This window comes from Microtus ochrogaster, chromosome 21 (assembly GCF_000317375.1).
Source record: "Microtus ochrogaster isolate Prairie Vole_2 chromosome 21, MicOch1.0, whole genome shotgun sequence".
In the NCBI taxonomy this organism is placed as follows: domain Eukaryota; kingdom Metazoa; phylum Chordata; class Mammalia; order Rodentia; family Cricetidae; genus Microtus; species Microtus ochrogaster.
In genome coordinates, this window is record NC_022022.1 from 8,656,247 (window position 1) to 8,673,323 (window position 17,077).

The 17,077-nt window shown below is 48.4% G+C and overlaps 2 protein-coding genes across 2 annotated transcripts in view; one reads left to right on the top strand and one right to left on the bottom strand.

Annotated features, from left to right (window-relative positions):
• The window catches only part of Trim45 (tripartite motif containing 45), a 9,448-nt gene extending 2,199 nt beyond the window's left edge, over window positions 1–7,249 (top strand). The window contains exons 2-6 of the mRNA XM_005357101.2: window positions 369–1,102; window positions 2,653–2,782; window positions 3,759–3,873; window positions 5,694–5,820; window positions 6,987–7,249. Coding sequence (XP_005357158.1) covers window positions 369–1,102; window positions 2,653–2,782; window positions 3,759–3,873; window positions 5,694–5,820; window positions 6,987–7,135 — 1,255 coding nt within the window. The 3' untranslated portion in view covers window positions 7,136–7,249. The remainder of the gene's footprint in view (window positions 1–368; window positions 1,103–2,652; window positions 2,783–3,758; window positions 3,874–5,693; window positions 5,821–6,986) is intronic.
• A 6,718-nt stretch (window positions 7,250–13,967) lies between these two features.
• The window catches only part of Ttf2 (transcription termination factor 2), a 32,679-nt gene continuing 29,569 nt past the window's right edge, over window positions 13,968–17,077 (bottom strand). The window contains exon 23 of the mRNA XM_005357103.3: window positions 13,968–15,292. Within this exon, the coding sequence (XP_005357160.1) occupies window positions 15,148–15,292 (145 nt within the window). The 3' untranslated portion in view covers window positions 13,968–15,147. The remainder of the gene's footprint in view (window positions 15,293–17,077) is intronic.

The following is a 17,077-nucleotide window of genomic DNA, read 5'->3' on the forward strand; positions in this document are numbered from 1 at the left end:
GTGAGCCACCATGTGGTTGCTGGGAATTGAACTCAGGACCTTTGGAAGAGCAGGCAATGCTCTTAACCTCTGAGCCATCTCTCCAGGCCCCAGAATTAACTTGTGAGAGTTTCTCAGAACGTGGTCTCAGCATTGTACCTTTTGAATATTTATCCCAAGCTAAGTCCAAGTATGCATGTCTTGTGTTCTAAACGACAGCCCGCAGATAGGCACGGGGCTCAGGATGAAAAAATAATGAAGCAAAGAGGATCCTATAGTTTGATATTAGACGTTCTAAGGGATATGACTCAAATCTACTTAACTCCTAGAACCTCTTTGCCACACTGTCTCCCTCTAGAGTGATTCCCTCATGTCCCGCTTCTTCCCAGGCGGCAGAAGAAGACGATGTATCATACCGTGGTGGACCTGAAAGACCTGAAAGGCTACAGTCGGGTTGGAAAGCCCATCCTGTGTCCTGCTCACCCTGCGGAGGAGCTAAGGCTGTTCTGTGAACTCTGTGACCAGCCGGTGTGTCGGGACTGTGTGGTTGGGGAGCACCGGGAGCACCCCTATGACTTCACCAGCAACGTCATCCACAAGCATGGAGATTCTGTGCGGGAGCTCCTGAGAGGCACCCAGCCCCGTGTGGAGGCCCTGGAGGAAGCCCTGGCTCAGATCGAAAGCATGAACAGTGGCCTCCAGGAGCGAGTGGAGGCCGTGGCAGGCGACGTCCGGACATTCTCTGAGGGCTACATCAAAGCCATCGAGGAACACCGGGACAGACTGCTCAAGCAGCTGGACGACATACGGGTCCAGAAGGAAAACTCTTTGCAGTTGCAGAAGGCCCAGCTGGAACAGCTGCTGGCTGATATGCGGACCGGGGTGGAGTTCACCGAGCACCTGCTGACCAGCGGCTCGGACCTAGAAATCCTCATCACCAAGGGGGTGGTGGTCGAACGGCTCCGAAAGCTGAACAAAGTTGAGTACAGCGCCCGTCCTGGAGTGAACGATAAGATCTGCTTCTCTCCTCAGGAGAAGGCTGGCCAGTGCCGGGGCTATGAAGTCTACGGGGCCATTAACACCAAAGAAGTTGATCCAGCTAAATGTGTCCTTCAGGGAGAAGGTAGGGACGCGTTGCCCACTGACTTTGAGAGGACAGTGCCCAGGGATATGATCCTTAGAGGCTGGTGAACTGTGGCTTGCTGTCTGGGGGTGTAGCAAAACCTGGCACACAGCCTGGGTTTGATCACCAGCACCGCATAAAACTGTGACTACACGTCCCTCAAATCCCATGTCTCAGCAGGTGGAGGCAGGAGCATCAGAAGGTTGAGGACATCTTTGGATGCATAGCCAGTTTGTAGCCTGCCTGGGCTATACGAAACTATGTGTCATAAAGGAAAAAGAATGAGGCTTGTTGTGCTAGGAGCACTCTGTGTCTGACCAGTGACCAAGAGGAGAGGCACACTCATTTGAATGGCAGCAGTTCCCTGCCTTGCTCTTCCCCCTGGCTTGGTCTGGGTGGGCTGCAGTTAGTACTGGGGTGAGGTTTGAGCCTGTTTCATTCCAGAAAAGCAGAAGCTCCCGAGAACCGTAAGGACTATGCTTTGGGGTGGTAGAGCCTGACCACACCCACAGGAGATAACAGCACTGACCAGGCCAAGGCAAAATCTGCCTGGGCAGAGACACACATGGCGGCTCCTGGTGCCTGGGTGCAATGCTGAGGGTCACAGAGCAACGAGGAAAACAGAATCACGCCTTCCTTTCTTCCTTACCATTTTAGATCACACAAACTTTTTATCATTGGTATGTCAAAGAATTTGGTAGGTTGAGGCCTTTTGTTTTGTTTGTTTGAGACAGGGTATTACTGGGTAGCTCTGACTAACAGGCTGTCTCACAGAAATCTACCTGTCTCTGAGTGCTGGGTTTAGAGGGTGCATCACTAGGCCCAGCTAGAAATGGTTCCTTTCTACCAGTGTTCTGTTCCTAAGAGAAGTGTGTTATTTAGACATATTCCACAGATCAATCCTGATAGGAAATTTGTATTCAAGAGTTGCCTTTACTTTAGCAAGGAATTTCTAGCTCTTTAGAAGTCACAGATCCCTCTGAGAATGGCCTTTCCCAGAAGGACCCACTAAGAAGGGCACACATACAAGTTCACGAGTTTCCTAGACCCTCCACTGGCCCCTCCACAATGCCGGGTAGTTCACAACCTGGGACTGAGAAACCTGGTTTCCTCTGCATGCTGGCCTTCAGACCGTAGCCAGTGGGTGGCCCCCGATGCCTTGGCAGTAGTTTCTGAGTTGCAGGGGCTTGCACAGCAGGGAAGCAGCAAGCTAGACTGCAGCATCCTCTTCCTCTTCTAGTAGGACCTGGGGCTTGCAGAAGGTAGTTTTGAGGATACCGGTCTACAGGTCTAAAGGCTTTCTTTGGATTCCTAGATTAATCCTAAATATTCACAGTTTCCTTAGGGATAGGGTTAAGATGAAGACTCCCGTGTGACTCAAGAGCAGCTGCACAAAGCACGTACCCAGGCCTCCAGGAGGGTGCCCATCAGTATGGCCTAGAAGGCCGGAGGGAACAGGCTAGTTACTAGGAAGCACAAGCTTTGTTGTCTGACTGGGGGCAATGGCGCCTCCGTTTGCCTGAGCTGTGAGCACTGCTTGTCTTTTGCAGATCTCCACAGAGCTCGAGAGAAGCAGACAGCATCTTTTACCCTGCTTTGTAAGGATGCCACGGGAGAGAGCATGGGCCGGGGAGGAGACAACGTCCAGGTCGCGGTCGTCCCCAAAGATAAGAAAGACAGGTGTGTGTTAAACTTACCATGTGTAGTAGGCAGTGAGGAAAAAAGCAGGGCCTTTGAGTTACTGTAGATGTAACTGGACTCCTTCATCATATGATTTCGTAATGCCATGAGAAAATGATTAGCCAGGGGCTGGAGAGATGGCTCAGTGGTTAAGAGCATTGCCTGCTCTTCCAAAGGTCCTGAGTTCAATTCCCGGCAACCACATGGTGGCTTACAACCATCTGTAATGAGGTCTGGTGCCCTCTTCTGGCCAGCAGACATACACAGAGACAGAATATTGTATGCATAATAAATAAATAAATAAATATTAAAAAAAAAGAAAATGATTAGCCAAATGTGTCCCCTTTGTAGGTTTTATGGCTTAGCTCAGTTTTCTCTCTCAACATAGCTGCCCACTGCCCCCAGACTGTCCTCATTCCACACTTTGAAATGGACAAAAAATTTTTTTGATGTGTAACAGAATTGTACCTTTTTTTAAAAAAGATTTATTTATTATGTATATAGTATTCTTAGTATTCTGCATATATGCCTGCAGGCCAGAAGAGGGCACCAAATCTTATTACATCCAGATAGTTGTGAGCTACCATGTGGTTGCTGGGAATTGAACTCAGGACCTCTGGAAGAGCAGCCAGTGCTCTTAACCACTGAGACCCTGTACCCTTTCTTAAACCTAGTATTTTCACATTAAGTTGACCTAGGATTGTGTTTATATTTTTCCCTCTGTAATTGATGTAGGGAGAAGGGCCACAAGTCAGGGAGTACAACAGAGACCCGCAAAAACAAGACAGGAGCACTCTGTAGGTTCTCAGGATGTCGGGCCAGGGTGGAAGTGACGCTGCTTACCTGCACCTTGAGGGACATTTACAGTTTATATTCGGTGTAGGAAATGTAATGCCACAGAAGTCCAGCTTCAGGTGGGGACATCTGGAGCAGCCTCGTGAGAGGGGACGGCCCTTTGAACTCTTATTTCCTTCAGCCCCGTCAGAACGGTGGTCCAGGACAACAAGGATGGATCATACAATGTTTCCTTCACTCCCAAGGAACCTGGAGTCTATACCGTGTGGGTCTGCATCAGAGAGCAGCACGTGCAGGTGAGGAAGGCCCCATGCTGGCTGTCAGCCCAGGAGCTGTCATAGGTTTCTCACAGGACCAGCTGCGTCGGGGATGACATAAACTGTCCCTTGCTCTACTCTGTAGTCGAGGGTGCTCATGGCCCTACCCCCACCCGCTGTTCCGCCCGCTGGCAGTACTCTGCACTTCATTCTCCTGGTTAGTCTGTGGGGAGTCTTATTCCAGAGAAGATGTCTTGACCACAGGGGAATCCCGTAGCAGACACACACACACACACTCAATAGTTTTCAACCTTTCCACACTGTGAGTGGGCCACAGTAGGCAGGGTTACGGCTCCTCCTGTTGTCTGCCCAGTCATTATCTGCCTAACCATCAGTACACAGAACATGCGTGCCGTACCGTGACTCCAATCCCCCCACAAGTAGGTATAACACTTCTTGGTTTAGGAAGTTTTCAAATCTCTGCTGATATTGGAGCAATTGTTCCCTCAGCCAGAAAGCAGTGGTGATGGCCATCGGCATTACTGTGGCCACGTTAACCATGTGACCTGTGCAGTAGGATGACATTCAGTGCCAGTACTGTTGATCTAATCATGTCGGGAATGGGCTGGATGTTTTTGTGTACTTCACTTCAATTTTCTCCAAAGCCTACTCAGACAGACCAGTCTTGCCCCGATAGTCAGTAGTTCTATATCCAAAATGGGAATTTGAGCCTATTCCTTAAACTCCGGCTTGTTTTGTTTCATTTTGTCGTTGTAGAGATGGGGGACAGAATATTGTGTAATCTGTAGGCTGGTCTACAATTCCCTGTGTGGCCAGGCTGGCCTTGAACTCTCGATCCTCTCACTCTTCAGGAATTACAGGATGTGCCAGTCACATTTGCCACCAGGTTCATTTTTAGAAAAATCATGTTTTCTAGCCTCCCATTACTGTGACAAAATACCAGAGCTATAAACTTAGCAAAAAGAAAGGTTTATTTTGGCTCATAATTTCATAGGTTCGGGCTATGGATCTTCCCTCAGAAGAGGGCGACCTTGACATTGGGAAGTCTCCTAGGATACCAGGCTTCCACAGATGATGTGGCTCTCACATGGGTACAGGAAAATTACAACACTTAATAAGTTTAACATAAGAGAGAAATTAAAATTCAAGTTATCCTTGAAGAAAAAGCGGATAGTTCCTAACTTGAGACTCATTAGTCACACACCCTAAACCTTTCTGTCTTCTCCATGTACCCTTACAGTCCACCAATACAAGGCTGGACAGACAGATTTGTGCTGTCCAGGGTCTAGAGGTGGGAAGGAAGGGGCTAGCGCTGGGAGACACGTAGCTGAGAAGCTGCAGAAAGCGCTGCGCGTGTCCTAGCTTGTGGCTGTGGCAGCCAAGTAACTACCCACGAGACGCCTCAAGACTGCAGTCAGTCACACAAAAGCCTGAGTCAGGACGGCTGTGTGGCGGGGGGAGGGTTCCACTCCCACTTCACTCGGGGCTCGAGGGAGGCAGAACCCATCCAGCTTGAGCCAGACCTGAGCTAATTAAGATGTCACTGAAAATGAGGCTATGGAACTGTCTTCAGTGCCCAGAGGCTTAGGAGATGCAGTCAGTGCCCTGGTGTAATGTCGTGACTCTGCTGCATGGCAGAAGGCGACACACATCCGAGTCAAGTCTCACTGCACTTGGATTGTCCCATCCAGCCGAGAAGTCCCTCGCCAGATACCTTTCTGTCCTGCATCCTTGTCCATCCTGTGACTCAGAGCCTGCTTGTCATGCACCGATCGGTGTTCAGCGCACCCCGCTGATACCTGAGGTGCCATTCTCTGCTCTTGGCCTGCACCCTTCAGGGCTCACCCTTCACCATGACTGTGAGGAGAAAGCACCGCCCGCATCCAGGGGTGTTTCACTGCTGCAGCTTCTGCTCCAGCGGAGGCCAGAAAACTGCACGCTGCGCCTGCGGAGGCACCATGCCAGGTAAGCCTGCTTGCCTGTGCAGCTGCAAGGGTCCTTCCCTTCTCTGCCTCACAGCTACTGGGCAGGGTGTTCTAGAAGTCCAGCCTCACGTGCGGAGGCAGGACAAGGAGCTTGTACAGTAAGTTGCTTACTCTGAATTGAAATGACAGGGTTCAAAGTTCTGCCATCTTTCTGGATACAATTCACAGTACACAAGCCTTGTGACCAATCCACAGGCCTCTCGCTTCTCTGTGGGATTCTCCAATTCAGTTTGCACCTGTTCTAGCAGTCTGAGCACTGTGGAATGCAGACCAACCCCAAATCATGAAGAAACGTTAAATGGGGAGGGTTAGGGGAAGGGATGATTAAGCAGCTTCTGACTCTCGGGGAGTCAGGATCTCCAGGCAAGAGATCCAAATATTTTTTAAAAAGTTATTTTCTAATCCGGGCGGTGGTGGCGCATGCCTTTAATCCCAGCACTTGGGAGGCAGAGGCAGGCGGATCTCTGTGAGTTCGAGGCCAGCCTGGTCTACAAGAGCTAGTGCCAGGACAGGCCCCAAAGCTACAGAGAAACCCTGTCTCGAAAAACAAACAAACAAACAAAAAAAAAGTTATTTTCTCCTGGAGCCGGGGTGAGACAATCTTGTGGGTAATGGCTACTCTTCCAGAAGACCCAAGGTCAATTCCTAGTGCTCATACGGGGGCTCACAACTGTTTATTACATCCAATCCAAGTGATTTGATGCCTTCTTCTGGCTTCTGGGTACCAGGCACACATTACACAGACATTCACACAGGCAAAACACTCACATACATAAAATAATAAAGTTACACCATATCTTTAACAGTGACCCACAAAATGGGCTTCTGTGCCCTCCTAGGCAATCAATCCAGGATCTGTCTTCTTTTGCACTGATCTACCCTTCATGTCACTCACTACATGTAGGTAAGACCCAAATAGCTCATTTAACAGTTCAAATGCGAGCTAGATCATCTTCAGGCTGCACATTGGACAGTTCTGAGAGCCTGGCCAGCCACGATGCCTCGATAGTTCCGGCTCCAGTGGACGAAACAGGTAGTTCCTTCGGAGAACTATTCACTGCTTAAGTCTGAGCACTGCCAGGTTTCACCTGGGTAGCAAGAGCTGGGCTCTACTTTCAGGTGTTTCCCTCCCTTTGTATCATGCAGGTGGGTACCTCGGCTGTGGCCATGGACACAAAGGACACCCAGGTCGTCCGCACTGGTCTTGCTGTGGGAAGTTCATGGAGAAGTCTGAGTGCACATACCCAGGTGGGCAGAGCGCACCGAGGAGTCTGCTTAGGACCGTGGCCCTCTGACGGCATACTGGGTACAAGTTCAGCTCGGCAAACCCGAAGCCAGCATTACTCAGATGTGCGGAGGACCGAAGAGCTTGAGTAGTTCCAAAGAGACTGACAGAATTAAAGACAAAGTGCTTTCTCTAACCTAAGAGCTAATTGGTTTTTTTGAGTATGTGAGCTTCTCGTCCATTCTGTGTGGCTGAGTGTGGGCCACCACTACACTGCTCTTCAAGGCAGGCTGATGATCTGCTCCACAGGAGGCTCCTTTCTGTTTCATACAGGGATCAAGGTGGGAACATAAGGGTCCCGGAGCAGGGAGGATGTTCTCTCCTTACCTTCCATTGTATTACAACCTCTTCGGTTTATCCCTGAGCTAGAATTTAAGTGCTTCTCGCAGGGAATGAAAACCCTTTGTCCCTTGTTAGTATCCGTTCAGTGGTTTTTTTCCATGGTTTTCCATGGTTTGTGACAATTATAACATCGTTTTGTTATTTAGCTAAGAGCCTGGGTGCTAATCTGTGTAATGACTCATCTGTAGATAAGGAGGGATGGTGTGGAAAGATCTCACCCATCTGTTGAGTTCTTCTTACACCAGATGCTGGAGAGTCCTCCGTCCTCACAGCTCTGACAGTGGAGAGTTTCTGCTGTGTCTCTATATCCAGCCGAAAGCACTGACTCTGCAGGTCCACCCTAGCAGCTAAGAATTCTGGGAAAAAGACTTAGCATGGTCTCAGCACCGCCAAGGTCTTCCATGCATACACTTTGTGTGTTCTGGGGTCCTTGGCTTCTTTTACAGCAGTAAACTCAGCACATATGAAATATAATTACCGAAAGATTTCTTAGGAAGTGGTGACTCATTGGAGTGGTCACTTGGGTAATGCAAAGGAGGTGACATGTTTAGTTGACAGCTGTGAGGTCACCACACAATACATTTTCTTCTTGGACCTGCTACACTGTCGTTACAGACATGAAGATACTAAGTTTCTTCCTTTAGCCCCTTTCTGTAAGCCAAATCTGATTTTCCCAGAAAACATGGCCGCCCATCACCTTCAAGGTTGTTGATTGTTCTTCACGCTTTATGTCTCTTGAGCGGAACCACCGCTACTTTGAGATACTGAATTTGCCGCACTATTACTCCCTGAGGAATGCCTGACAGAATCTCGGGGATTCAGGGCCTAGTAGCATCTAGTGTGGTTACAGGTCAGACTGTTGAGTGCCTAGGACAGCTTTCCACAGCAAATGGAACATGGGACGCCTCCCGGAAGTGTCCTCTTCACGTCTGATGAGGCATCACTCCTGCATGCTGCTCGGCTTCCTTTCCTGTCTCCACTGCTCATCCTTGCCTTTCCCTGTCCTCTGTACCCCAGGAGAGCTGAAGAGCAGTTCTTCTGTTTCCTTCCTGTTCCCAAGACCTCATTCCGTCACTCAGATACCATTCATACACAGGGACCCCTCGGTGCCCCAGGTCTGCTCTCTAGATATCTGTGTCCAATGGCTCACATCACGTCTCCCCTTGTGTGTACAGTAAGCATCACATTTAAATGACTCCCAGTGTCTAGTTGTCACTTCCTGCTGCCTGCCATCACCAAACTGTAGTCCTCCCCTGCACTTCAAATGCACCACTCTGTCCTTAGGTTGGGAGCCCTGGAAACATCATGTGTGCACACACCTCATCCAAGCCACGGGAACGGCCACCAGCTTTCCTTAACGCACCCACTGCTCTCTAAGTCCACTGCTGCTGTCCGGGTCTGAGATACCAAGGTTTCCCAACTAAAAGGTTTGTCATTGTCTTCTAACCACCCGGCTTCTGCCTTTCCCCCTTCCACTATGTCCCCCAGGAGAGAGCCTCTCAAAATGTCCCGTCATTGCGCTCAGTACCCTCCAGTAGCCTCCCATCTTACTCAGAACAAAGCCAGCATACAATGCTTCATTCCCGTTACCATGTATGACCATCATGGTCTGATCCATGCTCTCTTTCTGGTCAGCACCTGCTGTCCCCTGTCCAGCCATGGTGACCCTGGCAGGTGTTCCTCAGACTCAGGGAGTCTTATCTTGGAGCTCTTATAGTCACTGGTCCTGTCTGACGTGCCCTTCTTAAAGATGCAAACCTTCATGATTCACTCTGATTTCTCCAAGTTTCCGCTCTACTCTAGCGTCAGCTCCATCCTATTAGTGAGCTCGCCACCTGCCCTGTATAAAACAGCAGCACCCTACCCAGGAGAAGACCTCACCCTGCACAGCTTCATCACTGTCTGCCATGTATAATATACCTCCTGGAGACTTTGAGCTCCCTGAGGGCAGGGACTTGACTTAGTAACTGTACTATTCCCATGCGGGGCAGATATTGGCTCAAAGTAGAGACAATAGTGTATCGAATGAATAACAACAAAAACCTGTAGAATTTTCCGCTTGGCTCTACTTAGTATGTTTTCATGACTTAACCATATACCACTTGGGAAAATGTCTTAACCTTCTATCAAACTTGCTGGATAAATTCTGTGCACCCAAGGGACCAGCCTTGAATTTTCCAATTATTACCTCAGACGTCTAGGGAGTCTTGGGCCATGAAGGCTCTCGGATTACATCATCTTTCCCAGGTGCCTCTGAGGCAGCGCAGAATGTTGTAGCAAAGCTCCCTAGCCTCCCTTGGCGAGGCTGCAACAACCGGACTACCTTCTGTGGTGAAGCTGCATCACTAGAGGAAATTTTGATCCCAGGGGCCCATCTAGGCCCTGGCCAATACCTAGGTCACTCAGCAGTATTGCTGGCAACAATTCTGTTAACAATATTGAAAGCTCCAGGGGTGGCAGGAGGGCGCCTCTTCCTTGGCTTGGCTTGTACACTAGCTCGATGGAATCCAACTACTCAGACAACCGAAAGATCCATGGACAGTCAGAGCGGTCTGAAAAGGCCCAAACTCCTTGGCAAGGAGAGAGGAAGCGGAGGCTCTAGGGACTGCCCTACGGTACAGTGTGCTTCAGAGCTTTGAACTATGCTGAAACATCAAGACGCAGCTCTATGATATCAGTGATGCAGCTGCTGTTAGAGCTGAGGGCAAAGGCCGTCCTCTGGGATACTGTCGTCTTGGAAAATAAACACCCATATATGCGCCAGCCCACCATCCTATAACCTCCCTGCACCCACTGTTCAACATGACACCAGGGGATGTATCCCTGCGTCAGGAGTGGCTGGATGAAGAGTATGTCAAATTAGCTCAGAGGAAGAGGAGTCCCACTGTGTGCCAGTTCCTACATACTGAGAAGGCATTCGTCACTTCCTCAAAGTCTCACAGGTCAGTTTCTCTGATGATCCCTTCCAGCTACAAGGTCCTCTACCACAGCTCTTGACACCAGGTGACAAGACCTTCTTAACACCTCATCTCCCCTACCGGATGCTTAGCCTCAGGGAAGTAGGCTCCTGTTTGACTTGGCTTCCTTTTACAAATGAAGTACTCAGTAAAGCCTTGCACAAAGTAGGTGCTTGATATATATTTCAATTAATGTACGAGTAATTGTGCAACAGAAGCATTTCCCATCTGCCTCATTTGGACTTTCTATTGCTGTGAAGAGACACCATGACCATGGCAACTCTCATAAAGCAAACATTTCATTGGGGTGGCTTACCGTTTCAGAGCTTCAGCCCATTATCATGGTGGGGCACGGTGGCTTCCAGGCCAATGTGGTGCTGGAGAAGTAGCTGAGAATCCTACAGCTTACAAACTGCAGAGAGTGATCTCCGTGTTACACTGAGCGAAGCCTGAGCGAAGGAACCTCAAAGCCCGTCCCCTCGGTGACACACTTCCTTTGATAAGGCCACACCTCCCCATAGTGCCACTCATTATGAACTGGGTAGGGGGGGTAATTACATTCAAACTGCCTCAGTATCCTTTCTTTCTTACACATGTCCATCTGTACTCCCATGATTACCCTCTTGGTGTAGGAGAATCTGGCTTCACCTTGGAGCCATTTCTCTGTACCGGATACTCAGGAGGAAATACCATTGTGTCTAAGTGGCCACAATGAAGCATTAGAGGAAGAGATGGTGGTATATGCCTATGCTCCTGGCACTTGGGAAACAGAGGCAGCCTGGGTTGCAGGGTGTACAGCAAGACCCTGAATAAAGAAAACAAAAATACTACCCCACATGATCGCTAAAGAAAGGGGTCACACCCCATAAAGGTAGCATTCTGCCTATTGCTGTTCCCAATTGCATATCAAGAGGAGTCTTGGAGTTTGACAGGGCCTAGAATGTCACTCAGCTGTGGTGTGTTGCAGCTCTTTTTGATCGACATTTAAGAGAAAAGTCAAACATAAACCTCCATGAAGGAAACACCTTGTAATTTGATGTTTGAGAACACTGCATTGGTGAAAACTGTTGAGACTGTTTGGCCAGCTACCACTGAGGAAGGGCAGGGCAGGTACTGAATCCGAGGCCATGGACGAGCGCTGCTTCCTCGCTTGCTCTCCAGGGCTTGCTGAACTTGCTTCTTCTAGAACCCAGGACCGCAAACTCAGGCGGCACCACCCGCAGAAATCATTAGTCAAGAAAAGGCCCTCCAGGCCAATCTGATGGAAGCGGTTTTCCAAGATGGCCCTGGTTTCTATCAAGCTGGCAAACTAAGCAGCGCACAGCTTCAAGCCCTAGAAAGATACAGGAAGACAAAGAAAGCCGATCTGCAAGCACAAAGAAGTACCAGGCAATCTGAATTCTTAGGCATATAATCCATATTCAAGTGTTCTCATCAGTAAAAATGGAATTAGGGCTAATTAGGAACAATGTACCACGGAGCCCACAACTGTGAGGGACGGAACGGAAATGCAACATGCCTGCCATCGGGAGGGAACAACCATGGACGTACTGTCTTCAATCCTTTCCGCCCAGGTTCCGTGGCTGCACCCATGTTCTGTATGCTAGTGCTTCTAGCACCGTCCGGGAGCGCTGCCATGGGTTCTGTCTGGCACTTCAGGATGTGGAAAGGGTTTTTACCTCCGACTGTTCACGGCCAGCTCCGAAGTGGGCCGGCACATATGAAAAGAAAACTGGAAGTGGAGGTTCCTGCACAGGCTTGGTTGAGCCTGGCAGGGCTTAGCACGGCACCTCAACTTGTCACTACAATGTGAGGTGATGCCCTTGATTAGGGTGCAAAGGCACCATCTTACCAAGAAATTGGTTAGTGAGCCACTCATAGTGACTAATTAAAGAATCTAGTACTCAGATGGCTGAGGCAGGAGGGTTACAAGTTCAAGATCAGCCTGGGTTAAAAGAGACCTTATCTAAAAAAAAAAAAATATGAAACAGTAATAGCTTGATTCATATGAACTAAAATGAACATACAGACGGAGGCACAGCCCAGTGATAACAGTGCTTGCCTAGTATGCTTGAAGCCTGGACTTGACTGTCAGTGCCCAAAATATAAACATTTAAAAAGAAATAAAACAGGGGCTAGGAAAGTAGCCTAGCAATAGAGTTCTCAGTAGCTAGGCCCCCTAGATTCAGTCCCCCAGATCACAGAACAACAAAGTAAATGAACCTATAGCTGAGGTGGACACCAGAAGGCCACTTACAGCATTAACTAGGATTTAAGAACACCATTGGCGAACCCCGTTCCATCAGGTGGTTCCACATTTCCTGCACCCACAGACATCACTAGCATCTCACTTTGGTAGGAACACTTACCTACCTCAGGCAATTCGGAAACTTTGCTGGCTTGCCATCAGAACAGGAAAAATGAAGGGAAGTCTCTCAGATACCAGGAAAGGTCTACTTAGAGGCATTTGCCGATGGGCTTTGAATCTCTGTATTCTCCAAATAAAGACTCGGAAGTTTGAAGGCTAGGACTCTGTCTCAGCGGTGTTTGAAGTGGGCACTCAGTGTCCACCCCACAGGTGGACATCACTGATCTGCTTGGCAAACCAAGTGTCCCCAGGGTAGTATATGAGCTATGCTAATTCATACACCATACAGACAAAAGGCTGTATGTCCAAGGGACCTGGAACTAACCCATGGAGATCGGTCAGTTAATGACCGTCAGATGTGGACACGCTTGCTGAGGGCCACTCCTTCTCAGGCGTCTCTATCATACTTTGATCCTGTGACTTCAAAAGGGTAATTTTATTGCCTTCATTTCATTTATTAGGAATCTCATTGTCGCCATTACGTTATGAAAACAAGGTCCACCTTACAAATGAGGGAGCAAAACATAAATTTTTAAAACCTCCTATTAACTAGCTCTGCATCCAGCTACGGTGAGAGCAGAATTCGAGCGCAGTGGAAGTTCCAGAGTTGATTTCTTCCCACCAGCGTACATCGTTGCTACCTACTTTTACAAGGGGCCGCATCTCCTGCCACACTGACTGGTGAGCATAGGGCTCGGGCCTTCACCCAAGTCTGACAGAATGATCTATGGCCCAAATTAAGTTCAGAAACTATTCTTTCTGGACATGACAGGCCACCACACACATGAACTCACAGTAGCTGTGGCTTATGCATAAGATCAAGCAAATCTGAGCATGGATGGAGGAGGGCTTTATAAATTCCCATCCCATAGCTAAGAGCTTTCGGCAACTGATGGCTGCTAGGGGAGGGACAGTGTCAGTTTGCGTCAAGGATGCTGTCTATCCCTCCCTCCCTCCCTCCCTCTCTTTCTCCCTCTTTCCTCTGGCATCTTCCCTTCAGTTCCCATTTCCAGCAGGTTGCAGAAACAAGAGCCATTTAGAAAGTTGCACAGGCTAGCCTATTTCCTTATATTACTTCTCTTAACGCTCCCCCACTACTACTCAGTAATGTGGCTCCCACCTGCAGCAGGCAGTCTCTGGATGCTCCGAGGAAAAGATGGCTTGGGGACACAGCATTACCTCTGTGACATTGTTGAACACATTTATTAGATGATACCCATGATCATACAATGTGGTAGAATGGTATAAACCAAATAATACAATAGTAAATGCTAGCGGTAACAAAAGTTGATATCAACATTAAATAATACAAATACTACATGATAGAAATCCTGATACCAACGGGAACAAATACTAAATGATTCAGCGATGACCCTGAGTGACAGTCACACTGATGTTGATAGACTCCTAAATGAAACAATGACACACAGGCTAAATGACAGAGGCTAGATGATACATGATAAATACTCAGCATCTGTTTTTGTGCAAAATATCCTGACCCCAAGCCCGAGGAGCTGCCTGGATTCATCCAGCCAGAGATGACTGGCTGCAGGCTCTTCCCTCTTTCCTGCTCACAGAGAGGCCTTAAGAGGAGCAGCCTGCCAGCAAGAAAACAGCACAGAGCCTACATAGGGAAGGTGATTAAGATCAGGTCTCCTATCAGCTGAGGTGGCAACACAGGGCTCTGGGGCTGTTTGACAGACAGGGTCTCACCATGTAATTAAGGCTGCCAAAGCACCTCAGACCCAAGAGCCGCTTGCCTTTGCCTCCGAAGTGCTGGGATTATAAACACTTGTCACCAGGCCTGTGATGACTTGTTGAGCTTTACCAACGCATTTGTACAGTTCTCCCAGACCATCTAACGCCAAAGCTTTCATTGGTTTGCTTTGGTTTTTTAAAGACTTGGTCTCATTCTGTAGCCCAGGTAGGCCTGGAATTTACCCTGTAGCATAGACTGGCCTCGAACTCACAATCCTGCCACAGCCTCTTGAGTGCTGGAACTATTATTGACTAGGACTGGCTTCCACAGCACTTCTGTGCTTTGTTTTGAGAGTCTCTAACTCAGGCTGGCCTGGAACTCTCCATCCGCTTGCTTCACAAGGGCTGGGATCATAGGCATGCGCCAACATGCTAGGCTCAAATCTGAAATAACCAACTGGTTTCTATAGCACACGTTAAACAAGCAGAGTGATAAAAATGATGGACTAACCAGCTTAACATGGTGGCCTCCCCTCGATCACTGGCATAGGAATATGCCTCAGTTTAGGTAAAATGCGATCTAAGGCTCCAGGATCATGAAAAACATGAAAAAGCACCACCCCAGAGCCTAATGCACACCAGCACCAGCAGAGGGAGCTAGATGCCAAAGAGGATCTTGAGGTCAGCCAGCGTGAGCTTGGTGACGGATGCTCCAGACCCCGACAGGACTTGTTTGGCCAAATCTTTCTTTTTTTCTTGGAGCTGTAAGATCTTCTCTTCCACTGTGTCCTCACAGACGAACCTAAGAACAGATGATAACAGACGTGAGTCCAAGCGGCGAACCCACGCACACATTCGGAGTTCTCTCTCCTTTAGCTGTAAAGGAGATGATTTCCTGGCACTTGGTGAGAGCAGAGAATCCACGCACCTTCAAGTGTGTCCATTTAAAGCGATGCGCCTCAGACTAACTTTCTTTCTGAAGTGAGGGTCTCTGCATTTCTATCTAAAATGTAGAGGCCCGGCTTTCACTCAAACTCTGTTTTGAAAAGGTCAGAAGGGCCTCAAAGGTCAAGATCCTGACAAGTGTGTGTGTGTTTAAGTGCAGTGTCTAATTTCTTAGCTAATCCATACCATAACCAGGCCTCATTCAAGTGCCCACTAAATATGAATTTATATATACATACACCATGTCCTATGGGAAGTGACAAAAAAGGGTGTAGTTTTTTTTTCCTCTGTAGGAGAAAACAAAGATATGAACATCCAATAATAATAATAAAAATAGTAAGACAGAGGAAGTGGTACAAGTTGGCAATGTGTCCAGGGTACGAAAGGCAATCTGTGTAGGTCAGTCAAGGAAAGCTCCATTGGAGTTAACTCTTAATGTGTGGCATGCAGGATGACCTGGGGTTTGCTAGATGACATGGTGGCATAGGCACAGCATCCCAGGGAATGAGAACAGGGGCAAACTGTAGCTGAGCTTCAGAACACGTTATGTTCAGTTAAAGAGCATACTCTCCAGGCAAGTCTGCTGGTAGCAAAAGCTCAAAAGCTCTAGGCCAGGTCCTCAGTTATCCCCATCACACCAAGACACTGAGAGTAAACGTACAGGAAGCGAGCCATTGAAGGTGTGCCGTGTCTCAACAGACATCAGTTAAAAGAGCCCTCTGCTGGCAATGCAGAGGACAGGAACCAGTGAGCTGCATAGGGAGCGGGTGGTGGGGGTGGGAAAGAAAGGATGGTTAGCAGTTTAGAAAATATAACTGAAGGCCTGGGCATGGGAAGAGGGACAGGAAGGAGTTTAGTTTCTGGCTGTATGGCTAGATAAACAAGCACCATCCATACAGATAATGCAAATGTCTGTCCTGAGGCAGCAGGACGCAAACATTTCAGACTGGCATTTTTATCCTGGAGGGTGTAATTATACTTGTAGCATTCACTTTGGTGTCTGAACGCACAGGATGAACGCAGACAGATGAGTGCCTGCCTGCTTAGGTTTAGATGGCTCGAGGGATCTGGATATCCAGGTTGGAAGTTTGGAAGACAGTGGAACTAAAAATACAGATTTTAGACTTAGTGGAGGAAAATATGGAAGCATAACACAGGAAAATTAATATTCATTGCATGTGGCAAATTTTGGAGGTCACTAGTGACCCTCAACAGGGACAACTCATATGAAATGGGTGGAAGGCACTTCATATAAGACTGAGGAAGGGTGGAGGCAGGGAGCACTGACTGTGACCTCTGAACTCTTCACTAGACCCCTCATGCAAAGAAAGCAAAAGAAGGGTCATGAGAGTGGACTGCAGCAGAGGGGTACGCTCTGATGTTCCCAAAGCCATACAGGCCCTCAAAGAGGAGCGCTCTGCAAATAGGCTGTGTGTGCCTTCAAAGGCAATGTCAAAATCAGAGAGGGGAGCACTGTGCCAGATTAAAGCATACAAAATCACGATAACCAAATGCTACACAGGATGTGGGAAGGACAGCATTGGGAGAGATGAAACCGAATATGGATTGATCATTAACACTCTAATGTTGATCACACCTCTCTCTCTCTCTCTCTCTCTCTCTCTCTCTCTCTCTCTCTCTC